The sequence below is a fragment of the Eschrichtius robustus genome, chromosome 2 (assembly GCF_028021215.1).
Source record: "Eschrichtius robustus isolate mEscRob2 chromosome 2, mEscRob2.pri, whole genome shotgun sequence".
In the NCBI taxonomy this organism is placed as follows: Eukaryota; Metazoa; Chordata; class Mammalia; order Artiodactyla; family Eschrichtiidae; genus Eschrichtius; species Eschrichtius robustus.
This window is the reverse complement of record NC_090825.1, coordinates 175485773-175508197: the sequence shown is the minus strand read 5'-3', so window position 1 is coordinate 175508197 and position 22425 is coordinate 175485773. Positions and strand designations below refer to the sequence as shown.

At 57.6% G+C, this 22425-nt stretch overlaps 1 protein-coding gene across 1 annotated transcript in view; it reads right to left on the bottom strand.

Moving 5' to 3' along the window:
* Window positions 1-22425, bottom strand: part of PTPRS (protein tyrosine phosphatase receptor type S) — a 67066-nt gene that overhangs the window by 10507 nt on the left and 34134 nt on the right. The window contains exons 7-22 of the mRNA XM_068537206.1: window positions 20551-21132; window positions 19366-19499; window positions 18974-19118; window positions 13333-13638; window positions 11759-11952; window positions 9336-9453; window positions 7095-7703; window positions 6546-6643; window positions 5677-5930; window positions 4702-4795; window positions 4381-4596; window positions 3739-3896; window positions 3197-3208; window positions 2906-3018; window positions 1340-1387; window positions 12-109 (exon numbers count right to left, since the gene is read on the bottom strand). Of these exons, the coding sequence (XP_068393307.1) occupies window positions 12-109; window positions 1340-1387; window positions 2906-3018; window positions 3197-3208; window positions 3739-3896; window positions 4381-4596; window positions 4702-4795; window positions 5677-5930; window positions 6546-6643; window positions 7095-7703; window positions 9336-9453; window positions 11759-11952; window positions 13333-13638; window positions 18974-19118; window positions 19366-19499; window positions 20551-21132 (3179 nt within the window). The remainder of the gene's footprint in view (window positions 1-11; window positions 110-1339; window positions 1388-2905; window positions 3019-3196; window positions 3209-3738; window positions 3897-4380; window positions 4597-4701; window positions 4796-5676; window positions 5931-6545; window positions 6644-7094; window positions 7704-9335; window positions 9454-11758; window positions 11953-13332; window positions 13639-18973; window positions 19119-19365; window positions 19500-20550; window positions 21133-22425) is intronic.

Genomic DNA, 22425 nt, shown 5'->3' with positions numbered 1-22425 from the left:
GGCCAGCTCACCTCGTACTCCTGGGAGAGCTTGAGGCTATCGTTGGCCTTGAGGCGTTCTGTGTGCTCCGCCATGTCCGCGATGGGGATGGGCGGGTGACTGAGCATGCCTGCGGGAAGAGAAGACCCGCCGGCGTGGCCGGTCACTTGGGGGCCAGCCCGGGGGCCGGGGGGGAGGGCGGGGGGGGGTGCTCTACAGTGTGAGTCTGCGATGGACGAGCTGCAGTTAGAGGGAGTGGCGGGGGAGGGGAAGGTTCAGGGCAGCCCCCGTGGGGGCAGGGACCCCAGGCCTGCGGGGCTGGAGGGGGAGCCCGAAGCGGCGGCTCTGGGCTGAGCCCCAGCTCCCACCCTCCCCAGTGCCCCCCGCAACCAGCTGGGGATGCAGGGGCTGGGGAAGGGTCAACCCCCCCAGGACTTCAAGCTCCTGGTGCCTCGTGGCAAGAAGCAGGCAAGTGACACAGAGATGAAGAAGCGGATGCAGCTGGCTGGGCTTTCGGAAATACCGTCCCTGGGGCAGGGGCGGGAGGCCGACACCCCTTTCGGCCCCTTGGGGATCAGAGGGACCAAAAAGTCCTCTGCCGGGTGGAGCTGAGGGACCGGGGAGGGGAGACACGGGGTATGTGTGTGTTGGATGGTGAGGCAGCTGCCACGAACCCCTGACCTCTGAGGGCTCATTTTCTCATCTGGTACACGGGATGGTGACGTCCCTTATCTTTGGAGCCCCCGGTGCGGGGGTGGCTGGAGGTCGTGGGGTGGGCCTGGCTCTTCCCTCCCCATATCTGAGCCTGCCAGACCCCTGTCCTCTCCTCTCCTGGGGCCTGGTGGCCATGCATGCGCTCACACATTCGCTCTGCAGCTATAGGGAGACTGAGAGCTATGCGCCAGCACTGAAGCACTGGTGGTAAACCGATAAAGATGTGCTGAGCCAGCTGGTGAAGAGCTGTTGTTCTGAGCCCCTGCGTGTCCCCCGCCACCCCGGGTGCTGCCCCAGAGCCCACAGCTAAGGGGTCTGAGGCTGGTGTCCATTTGGTGGGTCCCCTATCACATGGGCGATACTTACATGTACATACATGTCTCACCTAGATGCCTGCTCCCAAGCTCGCTCTCTCGCTCTCTCTCTCTCTCTCTCACACACACACACACACACACACACACACACACACACGCAGTCACAACCCGCGACCTCAGGGCCCGGCAGACCACACCCCCGCCCCCCCCCCCCCTCGAGAAGCCAGCGCAGGACAGGTGGGCAGAGAGAGAGGAGGCGGGATGGAGAAACCAAGGATGAAATACAAACAGGGGCGAAAGGAAGCTAAGAACAGAGAGACACAGGAACTAACTTTCAAAGTGAAACCCCGGCTCCCTGAGGGGGCTGCTGAGGCCTGAATCTGCAGAAACAGCAAACAATAAATAAATGAAAACACGCGGGGAGGCCACCTCCCCCCGCCCCTCGCTGGGTGCACGCGCAGCAGCCGGCGGACAGACGCAAAGGGCAGAGCAACAAGTGAGGGACACACGGCCGCCTGGGCCCCAACCAGAGAACCGACAGCAGCTGCTGTGCACCCCTCCGGCTGGACACCGGCCAGTCCTGATTTTCAGCTGTGACTTCGGAAAGATCCCAAAGCTTTAGGCTCTTCTATCAACATGTCCCCCCAGACCAACCTGGCCTTGGGTCCCCTGTTGGGGTCAGCAGAGGGGATTTTGGAGGAGAGGCAGGATGGTGAGGGAGAAACTTGGGGGCAGGGGAAGGACATACGGGCCCATGCCATGACCTTTAAGGAGGACAGCACCAATCCCTTAAACATACACATTTAAAATCCTCATTTGGATGGAAACAGAATTGATATAGCTAGTCCAGAGACAGAAAAGAGAAGGGAGTGTATCAGGGGTGCCATGAGACCTTTCATGATCTCTTATGAAGGACTGCAGCCATCAGTTAAAATAAATGATCAAAATCCTCGTTTGGATAAACATGGAACTAACATGAGACAGTCCAGCAGCAGAAAAGAGAGAGAAATAAATATGTTAGGAATAGCATGCAAGGCTATATGCATGAGCCCTTCAGGAGGACTGCAGCCATCAGTTCAATATAAATGTTTAAAAATCTCCATCTGGTTGCAAAGAGTTAATATGAACGAGTTCAGAGACAAGAAGTGAAGAGCTGGGTGCAAGCAGAGAGACAGACGTTACCACGCTGTGAGCTCATAAGGAGAACAGCAGCCATCAGTTAAATTAAAAATTCCTTATTTGGTGAGAAGCAGCTGGCATGAGCCCGTTAAGAGGGAGGAGGTGAGGGAATGAGAGGATCACTGCACATGAAGATGATCAAGGGCAAGATCCTGATTCAGTTCTCCCACCAAGCATGGCAGGCGACTCGGCTGAATCCTATTAACCTACAGGGAACTATAAAGAGGCAGGGAGAACATGAGCATCTGCGGCCATGGAGGGGAGAGAGACAGACTGTGGTGGAGGCGGAATTCTTGCACCTTGCTAGGGGCACGTCCCTGGGGAATGTGGGAAAAACCCTACCACCCACCACTGAGTGGCCTTAAGACTAGAGGTGTGAACAGAAGCAGAGCTCTTTCTGCCAGAAGAAATGAGGATTCAGAAAAGTTTTGCTTTTGTCTTTGTCTGAAGATATCCTTTAAGCTCCCAGAGAAGACAGCAGCCACCAGTTAAATGCAACTCTTCAAAAGCCTCCTTTGCTTGTAAGCAGAATCAACCCACGACAGTTCCAAACCCAGAGCCACGGAGGAATTTGGGAATTAGGAACTGAATCGTACCAAGCACAGTTCAGTGGGGGCAGTCCTCGGGATCCACCGAGGTGGCAGCTTCCTCTCTCCCTACGCTACCTCTCCCCTCCCCCCCCGTCGCTGTCGTCCCTGGCACCTGGGATCAGCACATACCTGGCGTCTGGAAGTTAATGCGTCTCATTTCCACGGGGTCCTTGGGGTGGTGGGGGGCGAGGTCGGCGTTGTTCAGTAGGCATTTGGTGCGGGGCTCTGAGTCCTTGCGTTTACTTTGTAGGAGCAAGCAGACACGCGAACATGTGACCCAGCTGCGCACAACTGGGGTTCCCACGACCATGCACAGACACGTGTGCAACGGCTGGAGCAGCCAGGCGCCCGCTCACCCAACAGGCACGACGCCACCCCAGTTCCCCTCCTTGGCCTCCAAAGGGCAGGACCAGTTCTTACCTGTCAGGCTTACTGCTCCCGAAAACAGACATAGGTGAGGAGTTGGCGGGGGGCGGGGGGGGGAAAGAAGACAGGTGAGGGTGTGCTGGCCATCAAGGGCCTGTTCTGTGACTGTGGGTGGCTTTCTTTCCCTCTCTGAGTCTCGGTCTCCTCCAGAAAATGGGGCTAATCCTTCCTGCGTGGGTCCCCCGCCACCAGGAATAACATCTCAGCCCTCTCTTTCTAAGCTGGGACACGTCCCACGTGACCTTGTTTAAACTGGACAGAGGCAGCCCCCACCCCAAATCTTGCCCAGTGGAGCGCCAGACTTAACAGGAGTCAAATCACTGGCTGGGTTGGAACCCTAGCCCTGCCATTTCCCAGGCTGTGTGACTTTGATCAGGTGGCTTAATTTCTCTGAGCCCTGGTTTCCCTGTCTGGACCATACAGGGCTTCTGCGATGATCCTCTGAGATGACTGTTCCCCCCTGGATCTTTCCAGACCCCTCTCCTTTTTTAGGAAGATTTCCCTCCTGTCAAGTGGTGGGGGGGCAGGGGGCTCACTTCTTGTAGAGCAAGATGGCAATAACGATGCAGATGATGAAAACCACAGCCAGCACGGGCCCGATCACCCAGATGAGCCCCTCCTCGCCGTCCACAATGGGCTGTGGGTCTGGGTTATCCAGCTGGAAGGGGTCTGAGAAAGGGCTTGCCGCAAATGTCTGCAGGAATGGGGTGGGGGGACCTCCATCAGTGCCCGTCCTCCTCACGGTGGCCACACGGGTCTTTCTCAAACACAAATCCATGTCCATCCCCTACTCTAAACCCTCCTACAGCTCCCAAGAACCCTGACCCTGGTGGCCTGCATGGCCTGGCCCTTGCCAATCTTCACTCTCCCCCTTCCTCTGTTTCCGCCACTCTGGAATCCCTTTTACTCCTCTTGCACCCCAGACCTTTGCACATGCAAACTGTGGGATGCCCTTTCTTTACCGAACTCTTACACATCCGTCAAAGCCCTAGTTTCAAAATCCTTTCCTCTAAAAAACTTTCCCTATGGGATACCCTCAACCTCAAACCGTTCCCTCTGCCCAACTCTGACCACAGTTAGGAAGATCTGTGTCTGGTTCTGAGGTCAGGGCCCTAGGGACTGGCCTGCCTCACTCAGTGGGTGTGGCTGGATATGGGCAGACACCATTTGGGACTTACGGGTTCGCTCTTCTGCAGCACAGCAAGCACAAAGAGAACGTATCGGTGGCCAGGCTCCAAGCCCCTGTTGTCAAAGCCACCGTACTGCTTCTGGTCGCCGGGATGGAAGGTGGGTGGCAGCACTGAGAAGCGAGCCGCGATGTAGGGCCGGGGCACCTCCAGCTGGCGTGAGTGCCGCAGGCTGCGCCTCTGCAGCCGTGCGATATCCTGGATCAGCTGTGGGAACAGAGATGTGGGCTGCTCAGAACCTGGCTGGGAGCAACTGGGCTCACGAAAGCTGGGACATGTCTGGGCCCCACTGGTTGGGCCCCAGGCTCTTACCTCCTCCAGGTCCATTTCCTCTGGGCTGCCCAGCGGGGTCAGGAACTGGCCACCACGAGATTTGCGCAGTGGCACCATCACAATGAAGTAGTTCCTATCAGGAGATGGAGTCATGGGAGGTTGTCTACTAGCATGACCAAGGGATGCTATCTGGGGCTGAGCTGGGGAGCCGCCCCTCTCTGAATTTTCCCTTCTGCTCATACAATGGGCGTATGGCCCCAGTCACATAGGACTATAGTTCCTGATTCAAGCCTCCAGGCTTTTGATGATGCTGTACCTTTTGCCTAGAAAGCCTACCCTGTGCAATTACAATGGACCCTTCAACAACATGGGGGTTAAGGGGGCCGACCCCCTGAGCAGTCAAAAATCCATATATAAGTAGTTGGTCCTCTGTATCCATGGTTCTCTATCTGTGGATTCAACCAGCCGTGGATCGTGTAATACTGTAGTCTGTACTTGTTGAAAGAAATACGCATATAAGTGGACCCATGTAATTCAAACCTATGCTGTTCAAGGGTCAAATGTATATTTCTCAAACTCCTATACATCCTTCAAAACCCCAGCTTCCATGCCCACACAGTCTTGTAATCCTCGATTTTTCCCTGCTTCCCAGAGTCATCCTCTCCTTACTGGGGACTCTCAGCCCTGGTGCCTCTCACTGCCACACCATGGGACTGAGGGTGTCTGTGTCCAGCTCTGCCTCCCCACCAGTCTAGGAACCTAGAACCAGTAGAAGGTCAGGCATATGGGGGCGTCAGGGAATGCTCAAAGAGCAGACACGAGGCCACATTTAGCAACAACATCTACGAGAAGCACTGGACCTTCAGGGGAACCACACGGGGTGGGGCTGATGTGATCTCTGTTTTACAGACAGGTGAGGAAACTGAGGCACAGAGAGGTCAAGCGGCTGGCCCCAGTCACAGAGCTGGTTGGTGGAGGGGCGCAAAATCCCTGAGGGGGGCGAGTTGAGCTTACTGGACAGGCACAGGGCTCTGGCCGTCGGGCAGATACACCACGATGTAGCCATCGGAGTCGGGCTTGGGGGTCACACTGGGCTTAGAGCTGAGCAGGTTGAAGGCGGTCCAGGCAGTGACCGTCTGCTGGAGGCCACCCAGGCTGCTGCCACGGTTGGTTAGCACGAAGTTGTAAAAGGTGTTGGGCTTGAGGTGCGTGATGAGCTTCTTGGTGGTGCGGCCGTCCACGTCCAGCGTGAGCCCATTGTACTGGATCTGTGGGCCGGGCCAGCTCAGTAGGGCTCTGGGTTGAGCCCCTGGTCCTGACCGAGCCTGGATCCCAGACTTAGCCCTGACCCTGCCAACTGTGACCCCAGACTGAGCCTCAATCCCAGCTGAGCCCCAATTCTAACAGAGCCTTGATCCCAGACTAAGTCTTGACCCCAAACTCAGCCCCAACCCCAGACTGAGCCCCGAACCCAGGATGAGCTATAATCGCAGCCAAGTCCCGGCTCTAAGTCCCAATCCTTAAACAGCCCTAATTCCAGACTGAGGCTTGAGCCTAGACTGAGACACTGAGCCTGAATCCTAGCTGAGCCCCGATCCCAGGCTAAGCCCCAGCTCTGACTGAGCCCTAATCCCCTACTGAGCCCCAAACCCAGAATGAACTTCAACCCCTGGGACTGATCCCAGGCTAGGCCCCAATTCTGACTGAGCCTTGATCCCAGACTAATAAGTCTTGACACCAAACTAAGCCCCAACCCTAGACTGAGCCTCAAGCCTACCCAGCAGCGAGTCCAGCTGACCCCCCAACCCTGGACTCAGCCCTGACTCCAGACCAGGCCCCAACCCCGGCCAAGCCCCACCCCCCGACTCGTCGGGAGGCTGCACCTTGTAGGGCGTGGGTGAGTGGTAGTTGTCGGGGAACTCCCAGCTGAGCAAGACCGCCGTCTTCATGATCATCTTCACCTTGAAGTTCTTGGGCGAGACTGTGCCAGGCAGCGGCAGGCGGGAAAGAGCAAAGGAGAGGTCCCGTGAGTGCTGGGGGGCGGGGGGAGCGGGGGGACGGGGTTGTGTGGGGGGCGGCCCAGGCGCTCCCTGTCGTCCGCTGTGCCCGTGGCCTTACTGCCTGGCCCTGGCCCGGCCCTGCCTGTTCCAAGTCCCTGCCGCGGGAGACGGCGCAGCTGCAGAGAGAAGGCGGAGGTGGAGGGGGGTTGGGGGGGACGGGGTGGGCTGGGGGCGGTGTAGGGGGGCGGCCGTGCCACCTAGGCGTGTCCCACCTTTGCCAACGCCGGAGCCTCGGGGTCCGGACTCGCCTTGAGCGTCCACGAGGAAGCAGAAAAGTGACCACTTACCTGGGCGGGGGAGAGGGAGGGGGCTGGGGTGGGGGTGGGCGCGAGGCCCGGTCCGGCTCTGGTGCGGGGATCACCGCGCGCCTACCTTGGTCCCGCAGGAACGTCCGGTAGCGGACGGGGGGGCTGTAAGGGCCGGGGCCGCGGCGCGTGTGGGCCCGCACTTGGAGGTCATAGGCCGTGTCGGGCTTGAGGCCCTGCAGCGTGAGCACGTTCTCGGCGCCCGGCTCGGCCGCCGCGGGCAGCTCGGTCTCTCGGGCGGGGCCCAGGGCGCCGGCCTCCCGCACGGCCACCGTATACTTGACAATGGCCCCGTTGCGCTCGGCGGGCACTGGCGGCAGCCAGCGGAGCAGGACTGTGCCGGCGGAGGCGTTGCCGGCCGCCTCGAGGATCTGTGGGTGGCCGTGGGGCGTATCCTCGGGGATGCTCAGGACCTCGGCCACCTCCTCGCCCAGGCCGCCTCGGCTCCGGGCCGCCAGTCGGAACACGTACGTGGCGCCCTTGTGCACGCCCGACGCAGTGTAGTGGTCCTCGGTGGGCGGGAACTCCAGTGTGGCCAGGGGCGACGAGTCCTCGCGGCCGAACTGCAGGCGATAGCCCAGCACCTGGTCCTCGGCGGTGCCGGCCGGGGGCTCCCAGCGTGCCAGCAGGCTGCCCTCGGTGGTCTGCTGCACCGACAGGGTGGGGCGGCCCAGCACTGTGGGAGGGGATACAGGGCCGGGGTCAGCCTGGGAGCACAGGGTGAGATTGCCTTTTTTTTTTTTTTTTTTTTTTTGGCCACACCGTGCAGCTTGTGGGATCTTAACTCCCTGACCAGGGATTGAACCCAGGCCCTCTGCAGTGAAAGCGTGGAGTCCTAACCACTGGACCGCCAGAGAATTCCCAAGGGGTTGCAATTTTTAAAAGCGGTCTTGGGAAGGCCTCGCTCAGAAGCAAAGACTCGAAGGAGGTGAGGGAGGGAGCCACAGGGAGGTCTAGGGGGAAAAGTGATTCAGGCAGAGGGAACAGCCACTGCAAAGGTCCTGAGGTGAGACTGTGCTGGGTGAGTGCAAGGAACAGCGAGGAAGCAGGGGACTCAGAGGACCCGATAAAGGAAAACATTAACAGATGTCACAGCAGGCCCGCATCTATGTTTCTCCTTCTTCTGTTAGTAAGTCACTCAGCTCTTGCCTCATTTATTCACCCCTTGCCTCCTGCCGGCACCTGATTAATATCCATGGAACGGAGTGTCCAAAACCCTGTCCCTGCCCCCACGGTTCTCACAGTCTGGGTAGTGATCAATGTGTCAAGGCCCTGAGAAGCCCTGCAGTGCTGAAGCTCTACACATGAAACCAGGCCTCTCCACTGCAGGACTTATCAGGACCTTTAATGGATGGTGGTGTGAACAGTCACAGTGTATGCAGCAGGTTCTGCTTAGCAAGCATGGCTCTAATGTAACGTCCCTGAGAGAGGACGGCAGATCACAGGAAGCTTCCTGGAAGAGGTGACATGGGCGCTGGACGACACAGAGACTAGGCAGACGAAGGGAACGGTAGGGGCATGGGCTGGCAGCAGTGTGGAGGGGTGCTGTGTCCAGCTGGGAGGCCTTGAACATCAGGCTCTGTGGTCAGCAGTGAGGCATGGAGGGTGCAGCAAGTGGGGTGGAGGCCACGGGGGCCTTTGTTCCTCGAACACACCAAGCTTGTTCCCTCCTCTGAGCCTTTGCCCGGGCTCTGCTCTCTGCCTAGAATACCCTCCCCCCTTACATTTTCATGGCTGTCTCTCTCTCCTCACTCAGCTATGTCTGGCTGGTGAAAAACCAGCCTCTTGGGACTGATGGGAGGGGCCCGAGGGGGAAACTGAGGCAGGGCTGCCAGGAGAGGAGGCTTCAGGGTGCAGCAGGGGAGACGGGCACACCACCCTGAAATGACAACCCGCCTGGGGCGATCAGAGCTGGGATGGGGGAGGCACGGGGTGCTGGGGGCAGGAGAGGTGCAGAGAGGCGGCCTGACCAAGACCGTGGCACGGGGGTGAGTGGGGAAGGCTTCCTGAGGAGGTGCTGACTAACCAAAGACCCAAAGGATGCAGAGGAGACGGCCAGCCCGGAGAAGGGTATCCAGGCAGGGGGAACAGGAGGCAGAGGGTGAGGAGTTAAGAGTTGGCTGTTAAGGGTTTCCATCTGGCTAGAGCTGAGCGGGGCTGGACCACACTGGGTCTTAATATCCTCTGGAGCAGCCCCACACCTTTGCTCTCCCTGTTCCTCCCGCTTGGCGCATCCTCCCCACCAACAGGGGCTCAAGAACTCTGCAGGGATGCTCTGAGGGCAAAGGGGCCATAGAGGGTCTCGCACCTGCTCCCTTGGTCACTACCACCTTGGGTTTACTGCGAGCGCCATCTCCTTTCATGGTGTAGGCGGCTACCGTGATGGAATAGGCGGTCTCAGGCTGCAGGTTTGTGATGATCATCTCCTGCGGGCAGGGGCAGGGGCGGGGAATCAGTGACACAACCAGGGCTGCCCACCCTCCTCCCCATGCTAGGGACAAGCAAGGCAGACACGGGGCCCAATCTGCGGGCAGAGACGTGCAGCCGAGCTCATGCACAGACCCCGACACGTAGCACGTCCATGCTGAGATGGGCACAGGTGGCCTGACATCTGTCATGGACCGCCTGGCCCAGTGCAGTCCCCGCCCCTCTGGTCCCCAGCTACCACTCTTGCCCCACCCCCGTTCTGTCCTCCCTGCAGTGGCCCCCAGAGGGTGCCTGTGAGCAGCTGAGTCAGGTCTCCAGGGCTCTGGTCTCCCTGGGGGCAAAAGCCCAAGTCCTTCGCACCACCCCAAGTCCTCTGCCGCCCACAAGGCCCTGCACGACCTGCCCCTGTCCCCTCTCTGCCCTCACCTCCTCCCTCCCTCACTCTGCTCCAGCCACACGGGACTGCCTTGCTATCCCTCCTCCAACCAGACATGGTCCTGCCCCAGGGCCTTTGCACTGACTGTGTCCCCTGCACCCGAACCCTGTCTCCACTACATCCATTGGTGTGCTGGAGATTCCTTACACCAGCTCTTGAAAGCCAACAGTCGAATTTTCAGAAAATTTGCAAGCCACTTATTAAACAGCCGTTATTATAAATGGAATTATATAAACGTACGATCAAATAAATAGTAAAAACAAAGGTAATAAGTACTCAAAACCCACCCCTCCGTCATGATTTTATCACGTTTACTATTATCTATGTCCTCGAGATTATTCTATTCTGTCTCATATCTGTGTGATACAAATACTATACAATGACGAGCTACCACAAATCTGGTAGGTAGCTTGAAATCGACACGGTGGGAGTATTTACACCATGGAAAAGGGCAAATGTTCCCAGTCAGGACTGCGCCCACCCGACAGCTGGCTGTTCAAGCGTTTACACCACTATCTATGCCCCGTCCCCACCAGAGCTGTAACTAGACACGTATTTGTGTCTTGTTCCAAGTAACATCCCTCTCCCCTGAACCGTGACCCCCAGGAAAACGGGCTCAGGCGTGTCTTGGTCACCGCCGCATCCACGGCACCTAGCACAGGATCGGCAGGTGCTCAGTAAATCACTGCTCATTCAGTGAATGACAGAGCACCCTGACCCTCACACAGTCACACGCGTGTCCATGTTTCCCATACATGCACACCCACAAACATGTCTGGCATGCCTGGGAGCTCCGAGGTGGCCCCAGGTCAGGAGCATGAGGAGGGGGGGCAGGATGCACGAACAGAGGGTCTCCTGCCCCTGAGCCTCACATTCAGTCCTTCCTGGGGTCTTGGTGGGTTGGAGGGTCTGAGCCGGAGCCATGTGGGAACCTCCCCCCAGACTGGGGTGGGGCGGGGCGGGGGAGAAGCAGAGCTACTGGAGTGGGTGGGGCCGTGTCAATTTAACATCAGCTTCAGGCTGTCAGAAGAGCCTGTGGCCCCTATCTTAGGGGCAGAAAGACAGCCCAGAGAGATGCAGCGACTTGCCCAGAGTCACACGGCAATCCTGACTCTGGTTCAGGGCCTCCTGCAGGCCTCCTTTCCCACTTGGGGCCCACTGACCCCTCTCATCACGCCAGGGCCAGAATGAAGGGGACACTTTGGCCTAAGAGAGAAACTTCGAGGTCAGGTAGGGCTGAGTCAGGTGACAAAAGGGTCAGGCTAGGCTGGAAAGTGACTCAGTTTGGATCTGCCAGGCCTGGGTGCAACAGGGGAGGCTGTGGGCTGGAGGGGGTTGGTTAACGCTGTCCAACAGCTGGAGCAAAGGTGTGGTGGAGAAGACCCAGGCTGGGAGCTAGGCTGGAGGAGGGAAGTTGGGAGGCAGGAGGGAAGTTGGGAGGCAGGAGGCCAGTGGACTCCAGGGGCCATTCAGCTAAGAATGGATACCTCTGCAGTCCCCAGCAGAAGCCCATGTGCCTGATGCAAAACGGAGGCTGCCAGCTAGCTCCAAGAGGTAACTAGGTGTGCATCGGGGGCCCAGGGGAGGAGACCCTTTTACAAGGGGCGTGCGGGGGATGGGGTCACAACACTGCACGGCCCGCCCGTGGGAAGAGCATGGCAGCGGCGCGGGGTGGCAGGGGGGCACTACTTACATATTCGGCCGTGTCGTCCGTCTCCCACTGAGCGCGGGAGGAGGCGGCAGGGGAGAGAGGAGGAGGTGAGCGGAGTAGCCAAAGAGAGAGAAACACAGAGAAGCAGCGAGAGGGCGGGAGCGCAGGGGGCCCGGGCCCCGCCCCACCCCAGGCCCCGCCCCGGAGCCCCGCCCACCTGGGCATCGGCCAGCATGACGTCCTTGATGCGCGGCGGCCCTCGGGCCTCAGCGCCCTCCATGCGCACGTAGTGGACCTGGTAGCCGCGGATCTGGCCGTGCTGCCGGCCGGGCGCGGGTGAGCGCCACAGCACGCGAATAGCCGTGGCGTTGAGCGCCTCCGCCTCCACCTTCCGCGGCGGCGCGCTGGGCACTGGCGGGTTGGGGGGAGGGGAGGGGCGGGCGGGGCCGTTACTGGGGTGCCCAGCCCTGCCCCGGGCAGCGCCACTGACCGATGCCAAGGTGCCGAGTTGACTGCCGGTTAACCCGGCGCTCTGAGCGCTCACCGCTGGCCCGGAGGGAATACCTCCTTCACGCTTCCCACAGCCCGGGGAGGGGGTCCTGATGGTGCACCCCATTTACAGACGGGCAGCTGAGGTCCCCCAGAGCCTAGGTCACCTGCCCAGGGCCACAAGACATGAGCAGGCCGTGCATGCCCCACTCTAAGAGGTTTACCCACACTGCTTCCAAACTCAGAGCATCCCTTCTAGACAGGGGTTCTTATGCTCCCTTTACAGATGGGGAAACCGAGGCACAGAGAGTTGATCCCAGGACCACAGGGTTATCGAGAGGCAAAGCCGGGATGGGAACCCGGGCAGTCCAGCTGCACGCTCCCACACACTCCAGGGTGCAGCCTGCCCACTCCGCACTGGAGCGCTTTTCTCAGCCAGCCCCCAAGCTCAGAGCCCTCGCCACCCACCCCGCCCCCACCCCAAGGCCTGGCGTGAAGAACCGCTTCATTTCTTCCCCATGGTTAGGACAAAATGTTGGGGCTGCCAACCGAAACTTCCAGGCCAATGGCTCAGAAAACAGCTGGTCCAGGTTTCCTGCAATTTTATTGGGGAAGCTGCCTGCTTCATTTCCCCTCGTGCCCTCAGCTTCTGCTGTGTGACTAGCGTCTTAGAACATTCTAGCTCGGCTACGGTGGGAATATTTACACCACAGAAATCGGCCAGTGCTACAAATCAGTCTCTATGCCCCAGAGAGCTGGCGGTTAACCATCATCAGCACGCAATCTACCTACGTTCTAGGTAGGACGGCTCAGACCCAAGTAGCTCCAAATCTCAGGTTATCCCTAGAGTCTAAAAAACCAGGTTTCTGGGGTCAGGGACCATAATTTTTGTTGCAAGTGCTGCTTGCTGTTTCCTACACTCCGTTTCCATGGCTTCCACCACCGGACCAAAATACAGGGCTCCCCGCTTAATGTTCCAGGCCCAAGGCTCAGAGAGAAAATGTAGCCCGGAAGGTCCAGAACAGAGAATTCCAAGATCAAGGAGCCCGGGTTGGCTTGGGGAGGCTGATGGCCGCTTGTCTCCCTCTCCTGATTGTGGCTTCTATGGTTGGCTAAAAAGTTCATTCGGTTTTTTCCATAAGATCTTACTGAAAAACCCGAAAGAACTTTTTGGCCAACCCAATACCTTCTGACCACCAGCCAGCCCAGTTTTCCAGGGAGAGAAGGCTCCAAGGCAGGGGCCGGGCTGGGGCCTGGGGGTGCCGGGGGTCCCGGGGGTCCCAGGCCGGGGCCGGTGCTTACCGTCCTCGTCGGTGCGGATGACCACGGGCGAGCTCTCGGGCCCTGGTCCCACCTCTGTGTGAGCGATGGCCGTGATGCGGTACTCCGTCCACTTGTCCAAGGCCTCCAGCAGGATCTGGGTGGTGGTCGGGGGGATGCCGTTCACCTCCTTGGGTTGCGGGTCCTCTGAGCCCAGCGGTCGGTAGCGGACGCTATAGCTCACCAGGGCCCCGTTGTGCGTGTCCGGCGGCGGCGGGCGCCAACTTACCAAAATGGCCGTGGAGCGCGTGCTGACACATTTAACGTCTTGAGGGGGGGCTGACGGTTCTATTGGAGGGGGGGAGAATGTGGGGGTGGGGAAGGGAGGCGGGGTGGGCGGGGAGGGGGTGGGGAAACAAAAGATGGGAAAGAGAAAATAAAAAAGAAGATGATAACAAACAAAACAGAACCAAACCAAAGAGAAGTCGAACCCAAAAGAAGCGGGTGTCAACCAAAGGTGAGATGGGCGGGTGGGTGGGCGGGTGGGGATGGGGGCAGAGAGGGCTGGCCAAGAACGCTGCACTCACCACAAGGGGCTGCACTTGGCACACAGTAGGTCTTAGGGAGAGGGTAGCCACAGTTCCCAAGGAGCATATGCATGTGTGCTGTGCACCGTGCCAAGTGGAACAGCAGTAAAAGCCCCATTTACTGGGCACCTACTATGTGCCAGGCACCATGCCAAGTGAAACAGCAGTAAAAGCCCCACTCACTGGGCACCTATTATGTGCCAGGCACGGTGCCAAAACAACAGTAAATGTACTTATTTATTGAACACCTACTGTGTGCCAGGTATAGCACCAGGAACACAATGACAATAAATGTACTTATCTATTGAACACCTACTGTGTGCTAGGCACTGTGCCAGAAGAATAGCAATAAAAGCCTCATTTATTGGGCACCTACTATGTGCCAGGCACCATGCCAAGGGCTTCACAGAATAACAGTAAGTGTACTTATTTAGTGAACACCTACTGTGCACCAGGCACAGCACAGGAGCAGAATGACAGTAAATGTACTTATTTATAGAACATCTACTGTGTGCTAGGCACCGTGCCAGAGGAATAGCAAAAGCTCCATTTACTGGGCACCTACTATGTGCCAGCCACTAGGCCAAATGCAAAAGCAATAAAAGCCCCATTAATTCAGTAACTACTATATGCCAGGCACGGTGCCAAGGGCTGCACAGAATGGCAGGTGAAAAATCTACTTATTGAACCCTACTATGTGCCAAGCACCATGCCAATGGCTTCACAGAATAACAGTGAAATACTTATTGCACACCTACTGTGTGCCAAGCATTGTGCCAGAAGAATAGCAAAAGCTCCATTTACTGGGCACCTACTATGTGCCAGGCACAGCACCAGGGATGGAATAACTGTAAACAGTAATTTACTGAATACCTACTGTGTGTCAGGGGAATAGCAGTAAAAGCCCCATTTATTGGGCACCTACTATGTGCTAGGCGTGTCTCTAAAAGCTTCACAGGTTAACAGTAAGAGTATCTATTTACTGAACACCTGTATTGCCAGGGACCCCAGAGGGCAACCCTGTGGTTACTTCTTGGCCTCACTTGCAAAGAAAACAATGTCTGAGCCTTGAGCACCTACTGTGTGCCAGTTAGCATGCCAAGGGCTATACAGAGTAATAATAAAAAGCCCCTGTGTATTGGGCACCTACTGTGATGGCACTGGGTCAGGGCTTTATAGATAACACAGCCCACAGTTAGCACCTACTGTGTGCCAAAGTTTTAGTAGCTCATAGTTCTTCTGTTTTGAGCCCCTACTGTTCACCTGATGCCAACCTAAGCCCACTGCAGATCAACAGCACATCTCATTTATTGAACACCTACTATGGGCTGGTCACTGCAACAGCCCTCTGAAGATAAAAGTAGCCGTTGCCATTTACGCGGCGCCTACTGCATGCCAGGCACTGTGCTAAGGTCTTTATTGAAACAGAAAAACAGTGCCCACATACTAGGTACCTACAACATGCTAGGTACCATACTAAGGACTATGTAGAACATTAGTAGTTCTCATTTCTTAACAGGGCCTACTGTGTGTCAGGCCCTGTTATTACTGGATAACAGTAATAGTCCCTACGTTTGAAGCGTCTACTATGTGTCAAGCACTGCGCTAATGACCTTATACAAAAATAGCAATAGTTCTTACTTATTGAGTACCTACTATTTACACACACAGTTCCAAGAACCTTGCAGACAACAGTTTCATGTTTGGAGCAAAAACGAAACCATGCTAGGCCCTTCCAGACTGAGAGTGGCTCCCATCTGAGCACCTACTATGTGCTTAGCACCAGGCCAACCTCTTTAAAGTGCCACTTATTGAGCGCTTACTGGATGCCAGGCACTGTGCCAAGGGTTCTGCAGAGCAATCATTGTAGCCCCCATGTTTCGGGGACCTACTGTGTACCTGGCACAAGGTTGAGCTTGTTACAAGCTACCAATAGCTTCCACTCATGTACTGCCAACTCTGTGCCCAGCACCCTGCCGATCCATATTTAGACTGAAAATGGCAGCTGCCATTTATGGAGCACCTACTCTGTGCCAGGCAGCATGCTAAGGACTTTGTTAAATAACAGCGATACTCCCCATATATTAAGCATGAACTGCGTGTGTTAAGGGCTTTATGGAATAGCAGTAATAGTCTCCATGTGCCGAGCACCTACCATGGGCCAGGCCCTGTGTTAAGAGCATTACGGTAGATAATCCTCATGTTCTATGCATCTTCTGCACACCCAGCAGCCTAGGCCCTCTGCGGACTCAAAATACGGCCCACTGATTGTGCCTCATTTAATTCTCATGACCCCCTTACGTGGCTGGAACTAGCACCCCTCCACCGCCACCCCATGTTCCAGGTGGGGAAATGGGTTTCAAAGCCCACCTGGTCTGCCTGGCATTCTTTTATCATTGGTTGTATACCTACTGGGTGCCAGGTCCCACCCGTTCTGGGTGCTCACCTCCCATGTTACAGGTGAGGAAACTGAGGCCCAGAAAAGGCAAGTGGCTTGCCCCAGGGCACGCGGCGTGAGCCAGGCCTTGAAGCCAGGCTCAGCTGCTGTCCATGGGCTGTCTTGGTTGAGGCTGGGAATTCAGACCTCAGCCTGTGCCTTTATCAGCTCAGGCCAGCTGAGGATGGCTGGAGCCACACCCCCTCAAATGCCCATGACCCTAGAGGCCGCCTCGTCTGGAGGGAGGCTCAGAGAGGTCACTGGCCTTGCTCGAGGTCAAGGCATAGAGAACCTTCACCATCATGCTAGCCGCACTTATTCACTGCATGTGTTTACAGACCACTTACTATGTGCACACCCCATGCTAGGGTCTGGGACCCACAGATGAATCAGAGGTCCCCATCCTCAAAGACATCAGGCTACCAGAGACCCCAGAGGCCACTCCAATGGCTTACTGCAACCAGAATGACTCTCTGGCCTCACTTAAATTGAAACACTGGGGTTCCCTCCTCCGGAAATAGACACTTGGGGGTCCCCTCCCCCATTTCTTGACCAGCCACCCCAACCAAAAGTGCCCAGGGGGAATCAAGCAGGAGTGGAAAAACCAACCGAGGAATGTGCCAGAAGGAATGGATTCGCTAAGAAAGGGGAAGGAAAAATAAAACCAAAACCATAATAAAAGAAGAAACAACGATGATGGTGATGATGATGAGAAAAACCATAATAAAAGAAAGAAAGACGCCTTCCAGAAAACTCCCAGTCTGGTTACCTACCTTCCACTCTTCAACTGCTAACTTAAAAGACTTTCTTACGAGGGAGGGAATGGCGGAGTGCTGAGCTACAAGGCCAGACCGAGCTCTGGGTGGGTCTCTGGCCGCGAGCGGGCGCGCAGCCCTGCTCCAGCCCCAGTGTGGGCACGCTGCAGTTCCGGGCTGGCGCCGACGAGGCAGGAAGGTGGGACGGTGTCTGGGGAGACCCACGGCTGAGTGGTCTGGCCTCCACCTACCCTTGAGTTCAGCCTAAGAAGCCCGCACTCCCCGGGGGGGATACGCCTGGCCCTGCGTCTCGGCTGCCAGATCTCTCGGGCCCCACCCGTCTTCGGGTGCGAAGTGGGGAGTCCCTTCTCCCCCACTCCCTGTCCTGGGCCGCCCCGGAGGTTCGGAGGTTCGCGTGGCTGGGCCAAAGCCGCTTTCTCGACGACCTGGGGACCTTGGAGGCCGCCTCCTTCACAATCCGGCCCAACCTGCGTGACTTGTCGGGAGGGTGCGGGGGCAGTGTGGATGCGCACACGGGGCAGGGGGGGGGGGGGTGTTGGGGGGTGGGGGGGCGTGGTTCCGGATGCCACGTTCCTGGGCAGGTGTGCCTCTCGGCAGCGGGGTGGAGAGTTTAGGGGACTGAATTTGGGCTCTGGACGGTCTGCACAGCCCAGAGCTGCTGGGGCACACGGGGCACAGGCTAGGGGGCACGCAGGGTGGGCCGTTTTTGTGAACCCGCTAGAGACCAGCGCGTACTCACCTTCGCGGCACCTGTGCCGGTCTCTCACGTGGCCACCCAAGCCACAGGACACCCTCACTGATCGCCTCACGCACAAACATTCCTGTGAGTTGCGGAGTGCTCGGCTGGGCCCCGGTGGGGCGGGGAGGAGGGGAGGGGGCCGGGGGTGACGGTGGGGTGCTGTGTCTCCAAGTCCCCTGATCCCAGCGGCTCAGACACCCCGGCCCAAGTTGCTGTCACTCAGGACTGACCCGTGACGCCCTGTGTGCGCACGCCCGGGGGCGGGGGAGGCGGGGGCTTGAAGGTTTGAACACTGAGGCAGCTTCCGGAACAAGGCCTGGGGTGGCTACCCCGTGACTGACTGAGCAGGGGGAGGGGAGAAGAAGAAAGGGGGAGGGTCACGGCGGGGGCCACTTGGGCCAGACTGAGCAGAGGAGAGGGAGCAGAGAGAGGAGGGGGAGGCAGGGAGGCGGCGGTCGGAGGGGCCTGCCTAGGCCCTGAGCTCAGAGCAGGCAGGGAGGGCGCGGCGGGGGCCACGGTGTGGCCCAGAGCCCGCTGCAGTGTTCTGGCCAAAAGGTGACTTTCTGTGACAGGGAGGCCAGGCGGGCACAGCGAAGAACTCCAGGAATTCGAGGGCCCTATGTTTTGGGGGTCCTGCGCTCCCCCCAGAACCTGGTATCAGCTCTGACTCCCCCAGGCCCCCGAGCCCCTGGCAATGGGGACCCAGTCTTGGGGGCAAGAAGGGTCTTCTGGGGAGGTAGGATCGTCTCTGCATCCTCTGCTCTCTCGGAAGGATGGGGTGTGAGCTGTGACGGCGTCACAGACCCCTCCAAACACCTGTGAGATGGGCGCAACGTGGCCATTTCACTAACCCCAAATCCGGGAGGAGCAGAGGAGAGAGGAGGTGCCATCAGCGAAACCGGCCACGGCTGTACCGCAGGGAGATGGAGAAATTGGAGCCTGCGGGGCCCACGGGTGAGCCCCTCACTGCACCGGTGGGGGAACCGAGGCGCAGCGTGGACGCAAGCGCGCCCGAGGCGGAGGAGCGAAGCGGGACGGGCGGAGGCGCCCCCCCACCCTTGCGCAGGCCCCGCCCGGGTCAGTGCGCAGGCGCCGGCCAGGTCCCCACCCCCGCAGGTCAGGGCGGGGTCCGCGAGACACCTACTGGACTGCAGCGTGCGCTGCCGCACCACCGAGGTGAAGGCGCCCAGGCCTTGCGGGGAGCGCGCCGCCAGGCGGAAGGCATATTCGGTGTTGGGCTTGAGGTCGTCCACCACGAAGGCCGTGGCCGGGTCGAAGGTCCTCCCGACCTGGGGGCGGGGTGGGGAGAGAGACGGAGATGGAGAGAGACAGAGAGAAACCAGAGAGATCAGACACAGACTTCACAGAGTGATGGAAATGGAGAAGGAGAAAAGAGCGAGAGGTGGAAAAATTAGCAACGGACAGGGGCAAAGAGAAGGGGGGGAAGAGAGACATTCCGGCACAGGCTCGGGGAGACAAGGGAGTCGCCCAGAGCGGGAGCCGGGGGCGAGCGCCAGCCCGCCTCCCCCCACGCACCTCTCTGCCGTGGTCGCCTTCCCGGAAGAGGAGCTCATATTTGATGATGCTTTCCTGCCGCGGGGGGCTCCACGAGAGCCCGATGCTCGTCTCCGACTTGGCTTCGGCCCGGAAGTTCATGGGCTGGCCAGGCACTGCGGGGGAGGGAGCGAAGAGGACTGGCATTGGGGGGAGGCCTGGGCCCGCATAGGGTATCCAACCCACCAGGTTCCCATTCTCCCAAAAAGGGCCCCGTGAAGCTCAGCACCACCCTAAAAGGAAGGGCTTGTTAGGCTCTGGATGCTTCTGGAGTGTTCTCCACTGTTCTTATTTCTCTTATTTTCCCAGGGACCCCCTACCGCCCCTCGTTGTCAGCTGCCCACCCCAATCCCCCCATCCTCTCTGCTGCCAGCGGGAAAACATTTTAAAAAATCCCCTTCTCAACGCACCCCAGCATCCTCCCCATTCCCCCAGTTAAACAGAAAACTGGTGGGGACCATAATTTGGAATGTGGATCTCCACGCTGTATCTGATTTACGGCAGCAGAGTTCCAAACCTCCTGTCCCTTTGCTTGGACAGCTGCCTGACTCTTCCTGGATTTGAGGTTCCAAAGCCTGAGTCCATAAGAAAAAGCCCAGAAACCTGCAGAGAGCTGGGGCCCCACACACCTAAATGCTCCACACCCCTACCCCACGTCCTTCACCCCAGCAGGTGAGAGACCAGCTCACAGACTGTGGGTTAACACACTTTCTATTATTTCAAAATGGGCAGCATGGATCCCTCCAGTGAGAGCAGCGAACAAGGGGTTCTCAAACTCAGAGATGGATGGGAGCCGGGGCAGTTAACAGAGAAGAGGGAGGCGAACGGAAACCACACCCCTTTTCTCAGATGCAGCCGGCGGCGGCATCTATCTGGATGCCATCGGACGACCGATTGTAGCCCTATGGGCTTGCCAAATCGGATTTTCCAAGGGTAGCCAGAAATCTGGGTTTTCTAGGACAACCTCCCGCTTTGCAACGCTGGCGTGAAAATACTTTAAAGCACCATGCAGGCCAGATAAACCACGTGGTAACTTCCAGGTAAGATGGGCCGGCTGCATGCTGGGAGACACATCACCGCATGGCCGCCTCCTTCCCTCTGGTGGGACAGCCCCGAAACCTGCTGCCCCACCGCCCCACGAAGCTGTGCTTCCCGCGGGCATCTCACCTCCCTGCTGTGTCTTGACCTGGATGGGGTCCGAGAGGGGCCCATCGCCTACGGAGGTGAAGGCCAGCACGCGCACGGTGTACGTCTCGTCCTCCAGCAGGCTGCCCACGGTGGTCAGCAGGCTGTCGTCCACGTTGTGCTTCTGCCAGTTGCCCACGGGGTGCTCGGGCTCCATGGTGTAGTAGACCCGGTAGCCCCGGATCAGGCCGTTGGGTTCCACGGGTTCCTCCCACTGAATGATCATGGTGGTGGCGCTGAGCATCCGGGCCTGCACGTTTCGGGGCGCGCTGGCAGGGGCCTGCTCGCCAGTGCGGGTGACCACCGACTCGCTGGGCGGACCCTGGCCGATGGAGTTGACGGCTGACACCCAGATCTCATACTCCGAGTTGGGGCTCAGGCCGCCGATGCTGTAACGCGTCGTGGTGATGTCCTCTTTGATCTGGTATGGCCCGTCCTGGCTCTTGGACTTATATTCGATGACGTAGTAGGACACGGGGTCTGGGTTGCCAGAGTCCCACGTGATGGTGATGCTGGTGGCTGTGTTCTCTGTCACCACAGGGGTCCCGGGGGCTTTGGGGAGAGCTGTGGGTGGGAGGCAAGGTCACACATCGGGCACGCTGGCTGCAGACCCCAAAGGCTGTGTGACTTTTAGTCACACAACTGCCCTCTCTGAGCCTTCATTTCCTTGGTGGCAACCATGGGCCTAACGACCCCTAGCCCACCATCTATAGCAGGTGTTGGCAAACTACAGACCAAGGGCTGGCACCTGTTTTTGTAAATAAAGTTTTATCAGCTCACAGCCATGCTTACGTATCGCTGCTGGCTGCTTCTGTGCTATGATGGTAGAATTGAGTGGCTACAGCAGAGACTAGATGGCCCGTAAAGTTGAAAATTTTTACTTAAAAAAAAATTGGCTGTTTAAGAAACATATTCACTTCTGAAGGAAACAGTGGCGGCCCCTGGGCTACAGCTCTTCTCTGTGCTTTACTCTGCTTCACTCTGCTCAGCCACAGGGCCCTTCTGTCTGTTCACACTTCACACTTGCTGTTCCCTGCCCCTGGAATGCTCAGATGGCCAGATGGCTTAAGGCCAGCCTCATCCCCCTGACTAAAGGTGCCCTTGCCCAGTTCTTATCACTGCCTGATGGTACGTCATGACCAGGTTTGTATGTTGTCCCCACCAGCAGGGACCGAGGTTGGTTTACAGTGTGTCCCCAGCACCTGGATAAAATTGTGACTTTCTCTCCCACTTGTCCCAAGATCTCATATCACACAGGCCCCAGGAAGCATGCACCAGAAGAAGTTCAATCCCTCAGCAAAATGACCAACACACCAGCTGATGCTGACACTTTCTATGGCCCTAGGGCAGGGCTCGGCAACCTTTACCTGCAGAGGGCCACACAGTAAATCTTTTCAGCTTTGCAGACCACATGGCCTTTGCTGAGAATTACTCAGCTCTGTCACTGTAGCCCCAAAGCTGCCACAAGCCAGGTGTGAACAAATGGGCAGGTGTCAATAAAGCTTTATATATAAAAACAAGTGGAGGACTACAATCCTGCAGCCTGTGGACCAAAAACCACAGTTACAGAAAGATAGAGAAGATGAAAAGGCAGAGGGCTATGTACCAGATGAAGGAACAAGAAAAAACCCCAGAAAGACAACTAAATGAAGTGGAGATAGGCAACCTTCCGGAAAAAGAATTCAGAATAATGATAGTGAAGATGATCCAGGACCTCGGAAAAAGAATGGAGGCAAAGATCGAGAAGATGCAAGAAATATTTAACAAAGATCTAGCAGAATTAAAGAAAAAACAAACAGGGATGAACAACACAATAACTGAAATGAAAACTACACTAGAAGGAATCAATAGCAGAAT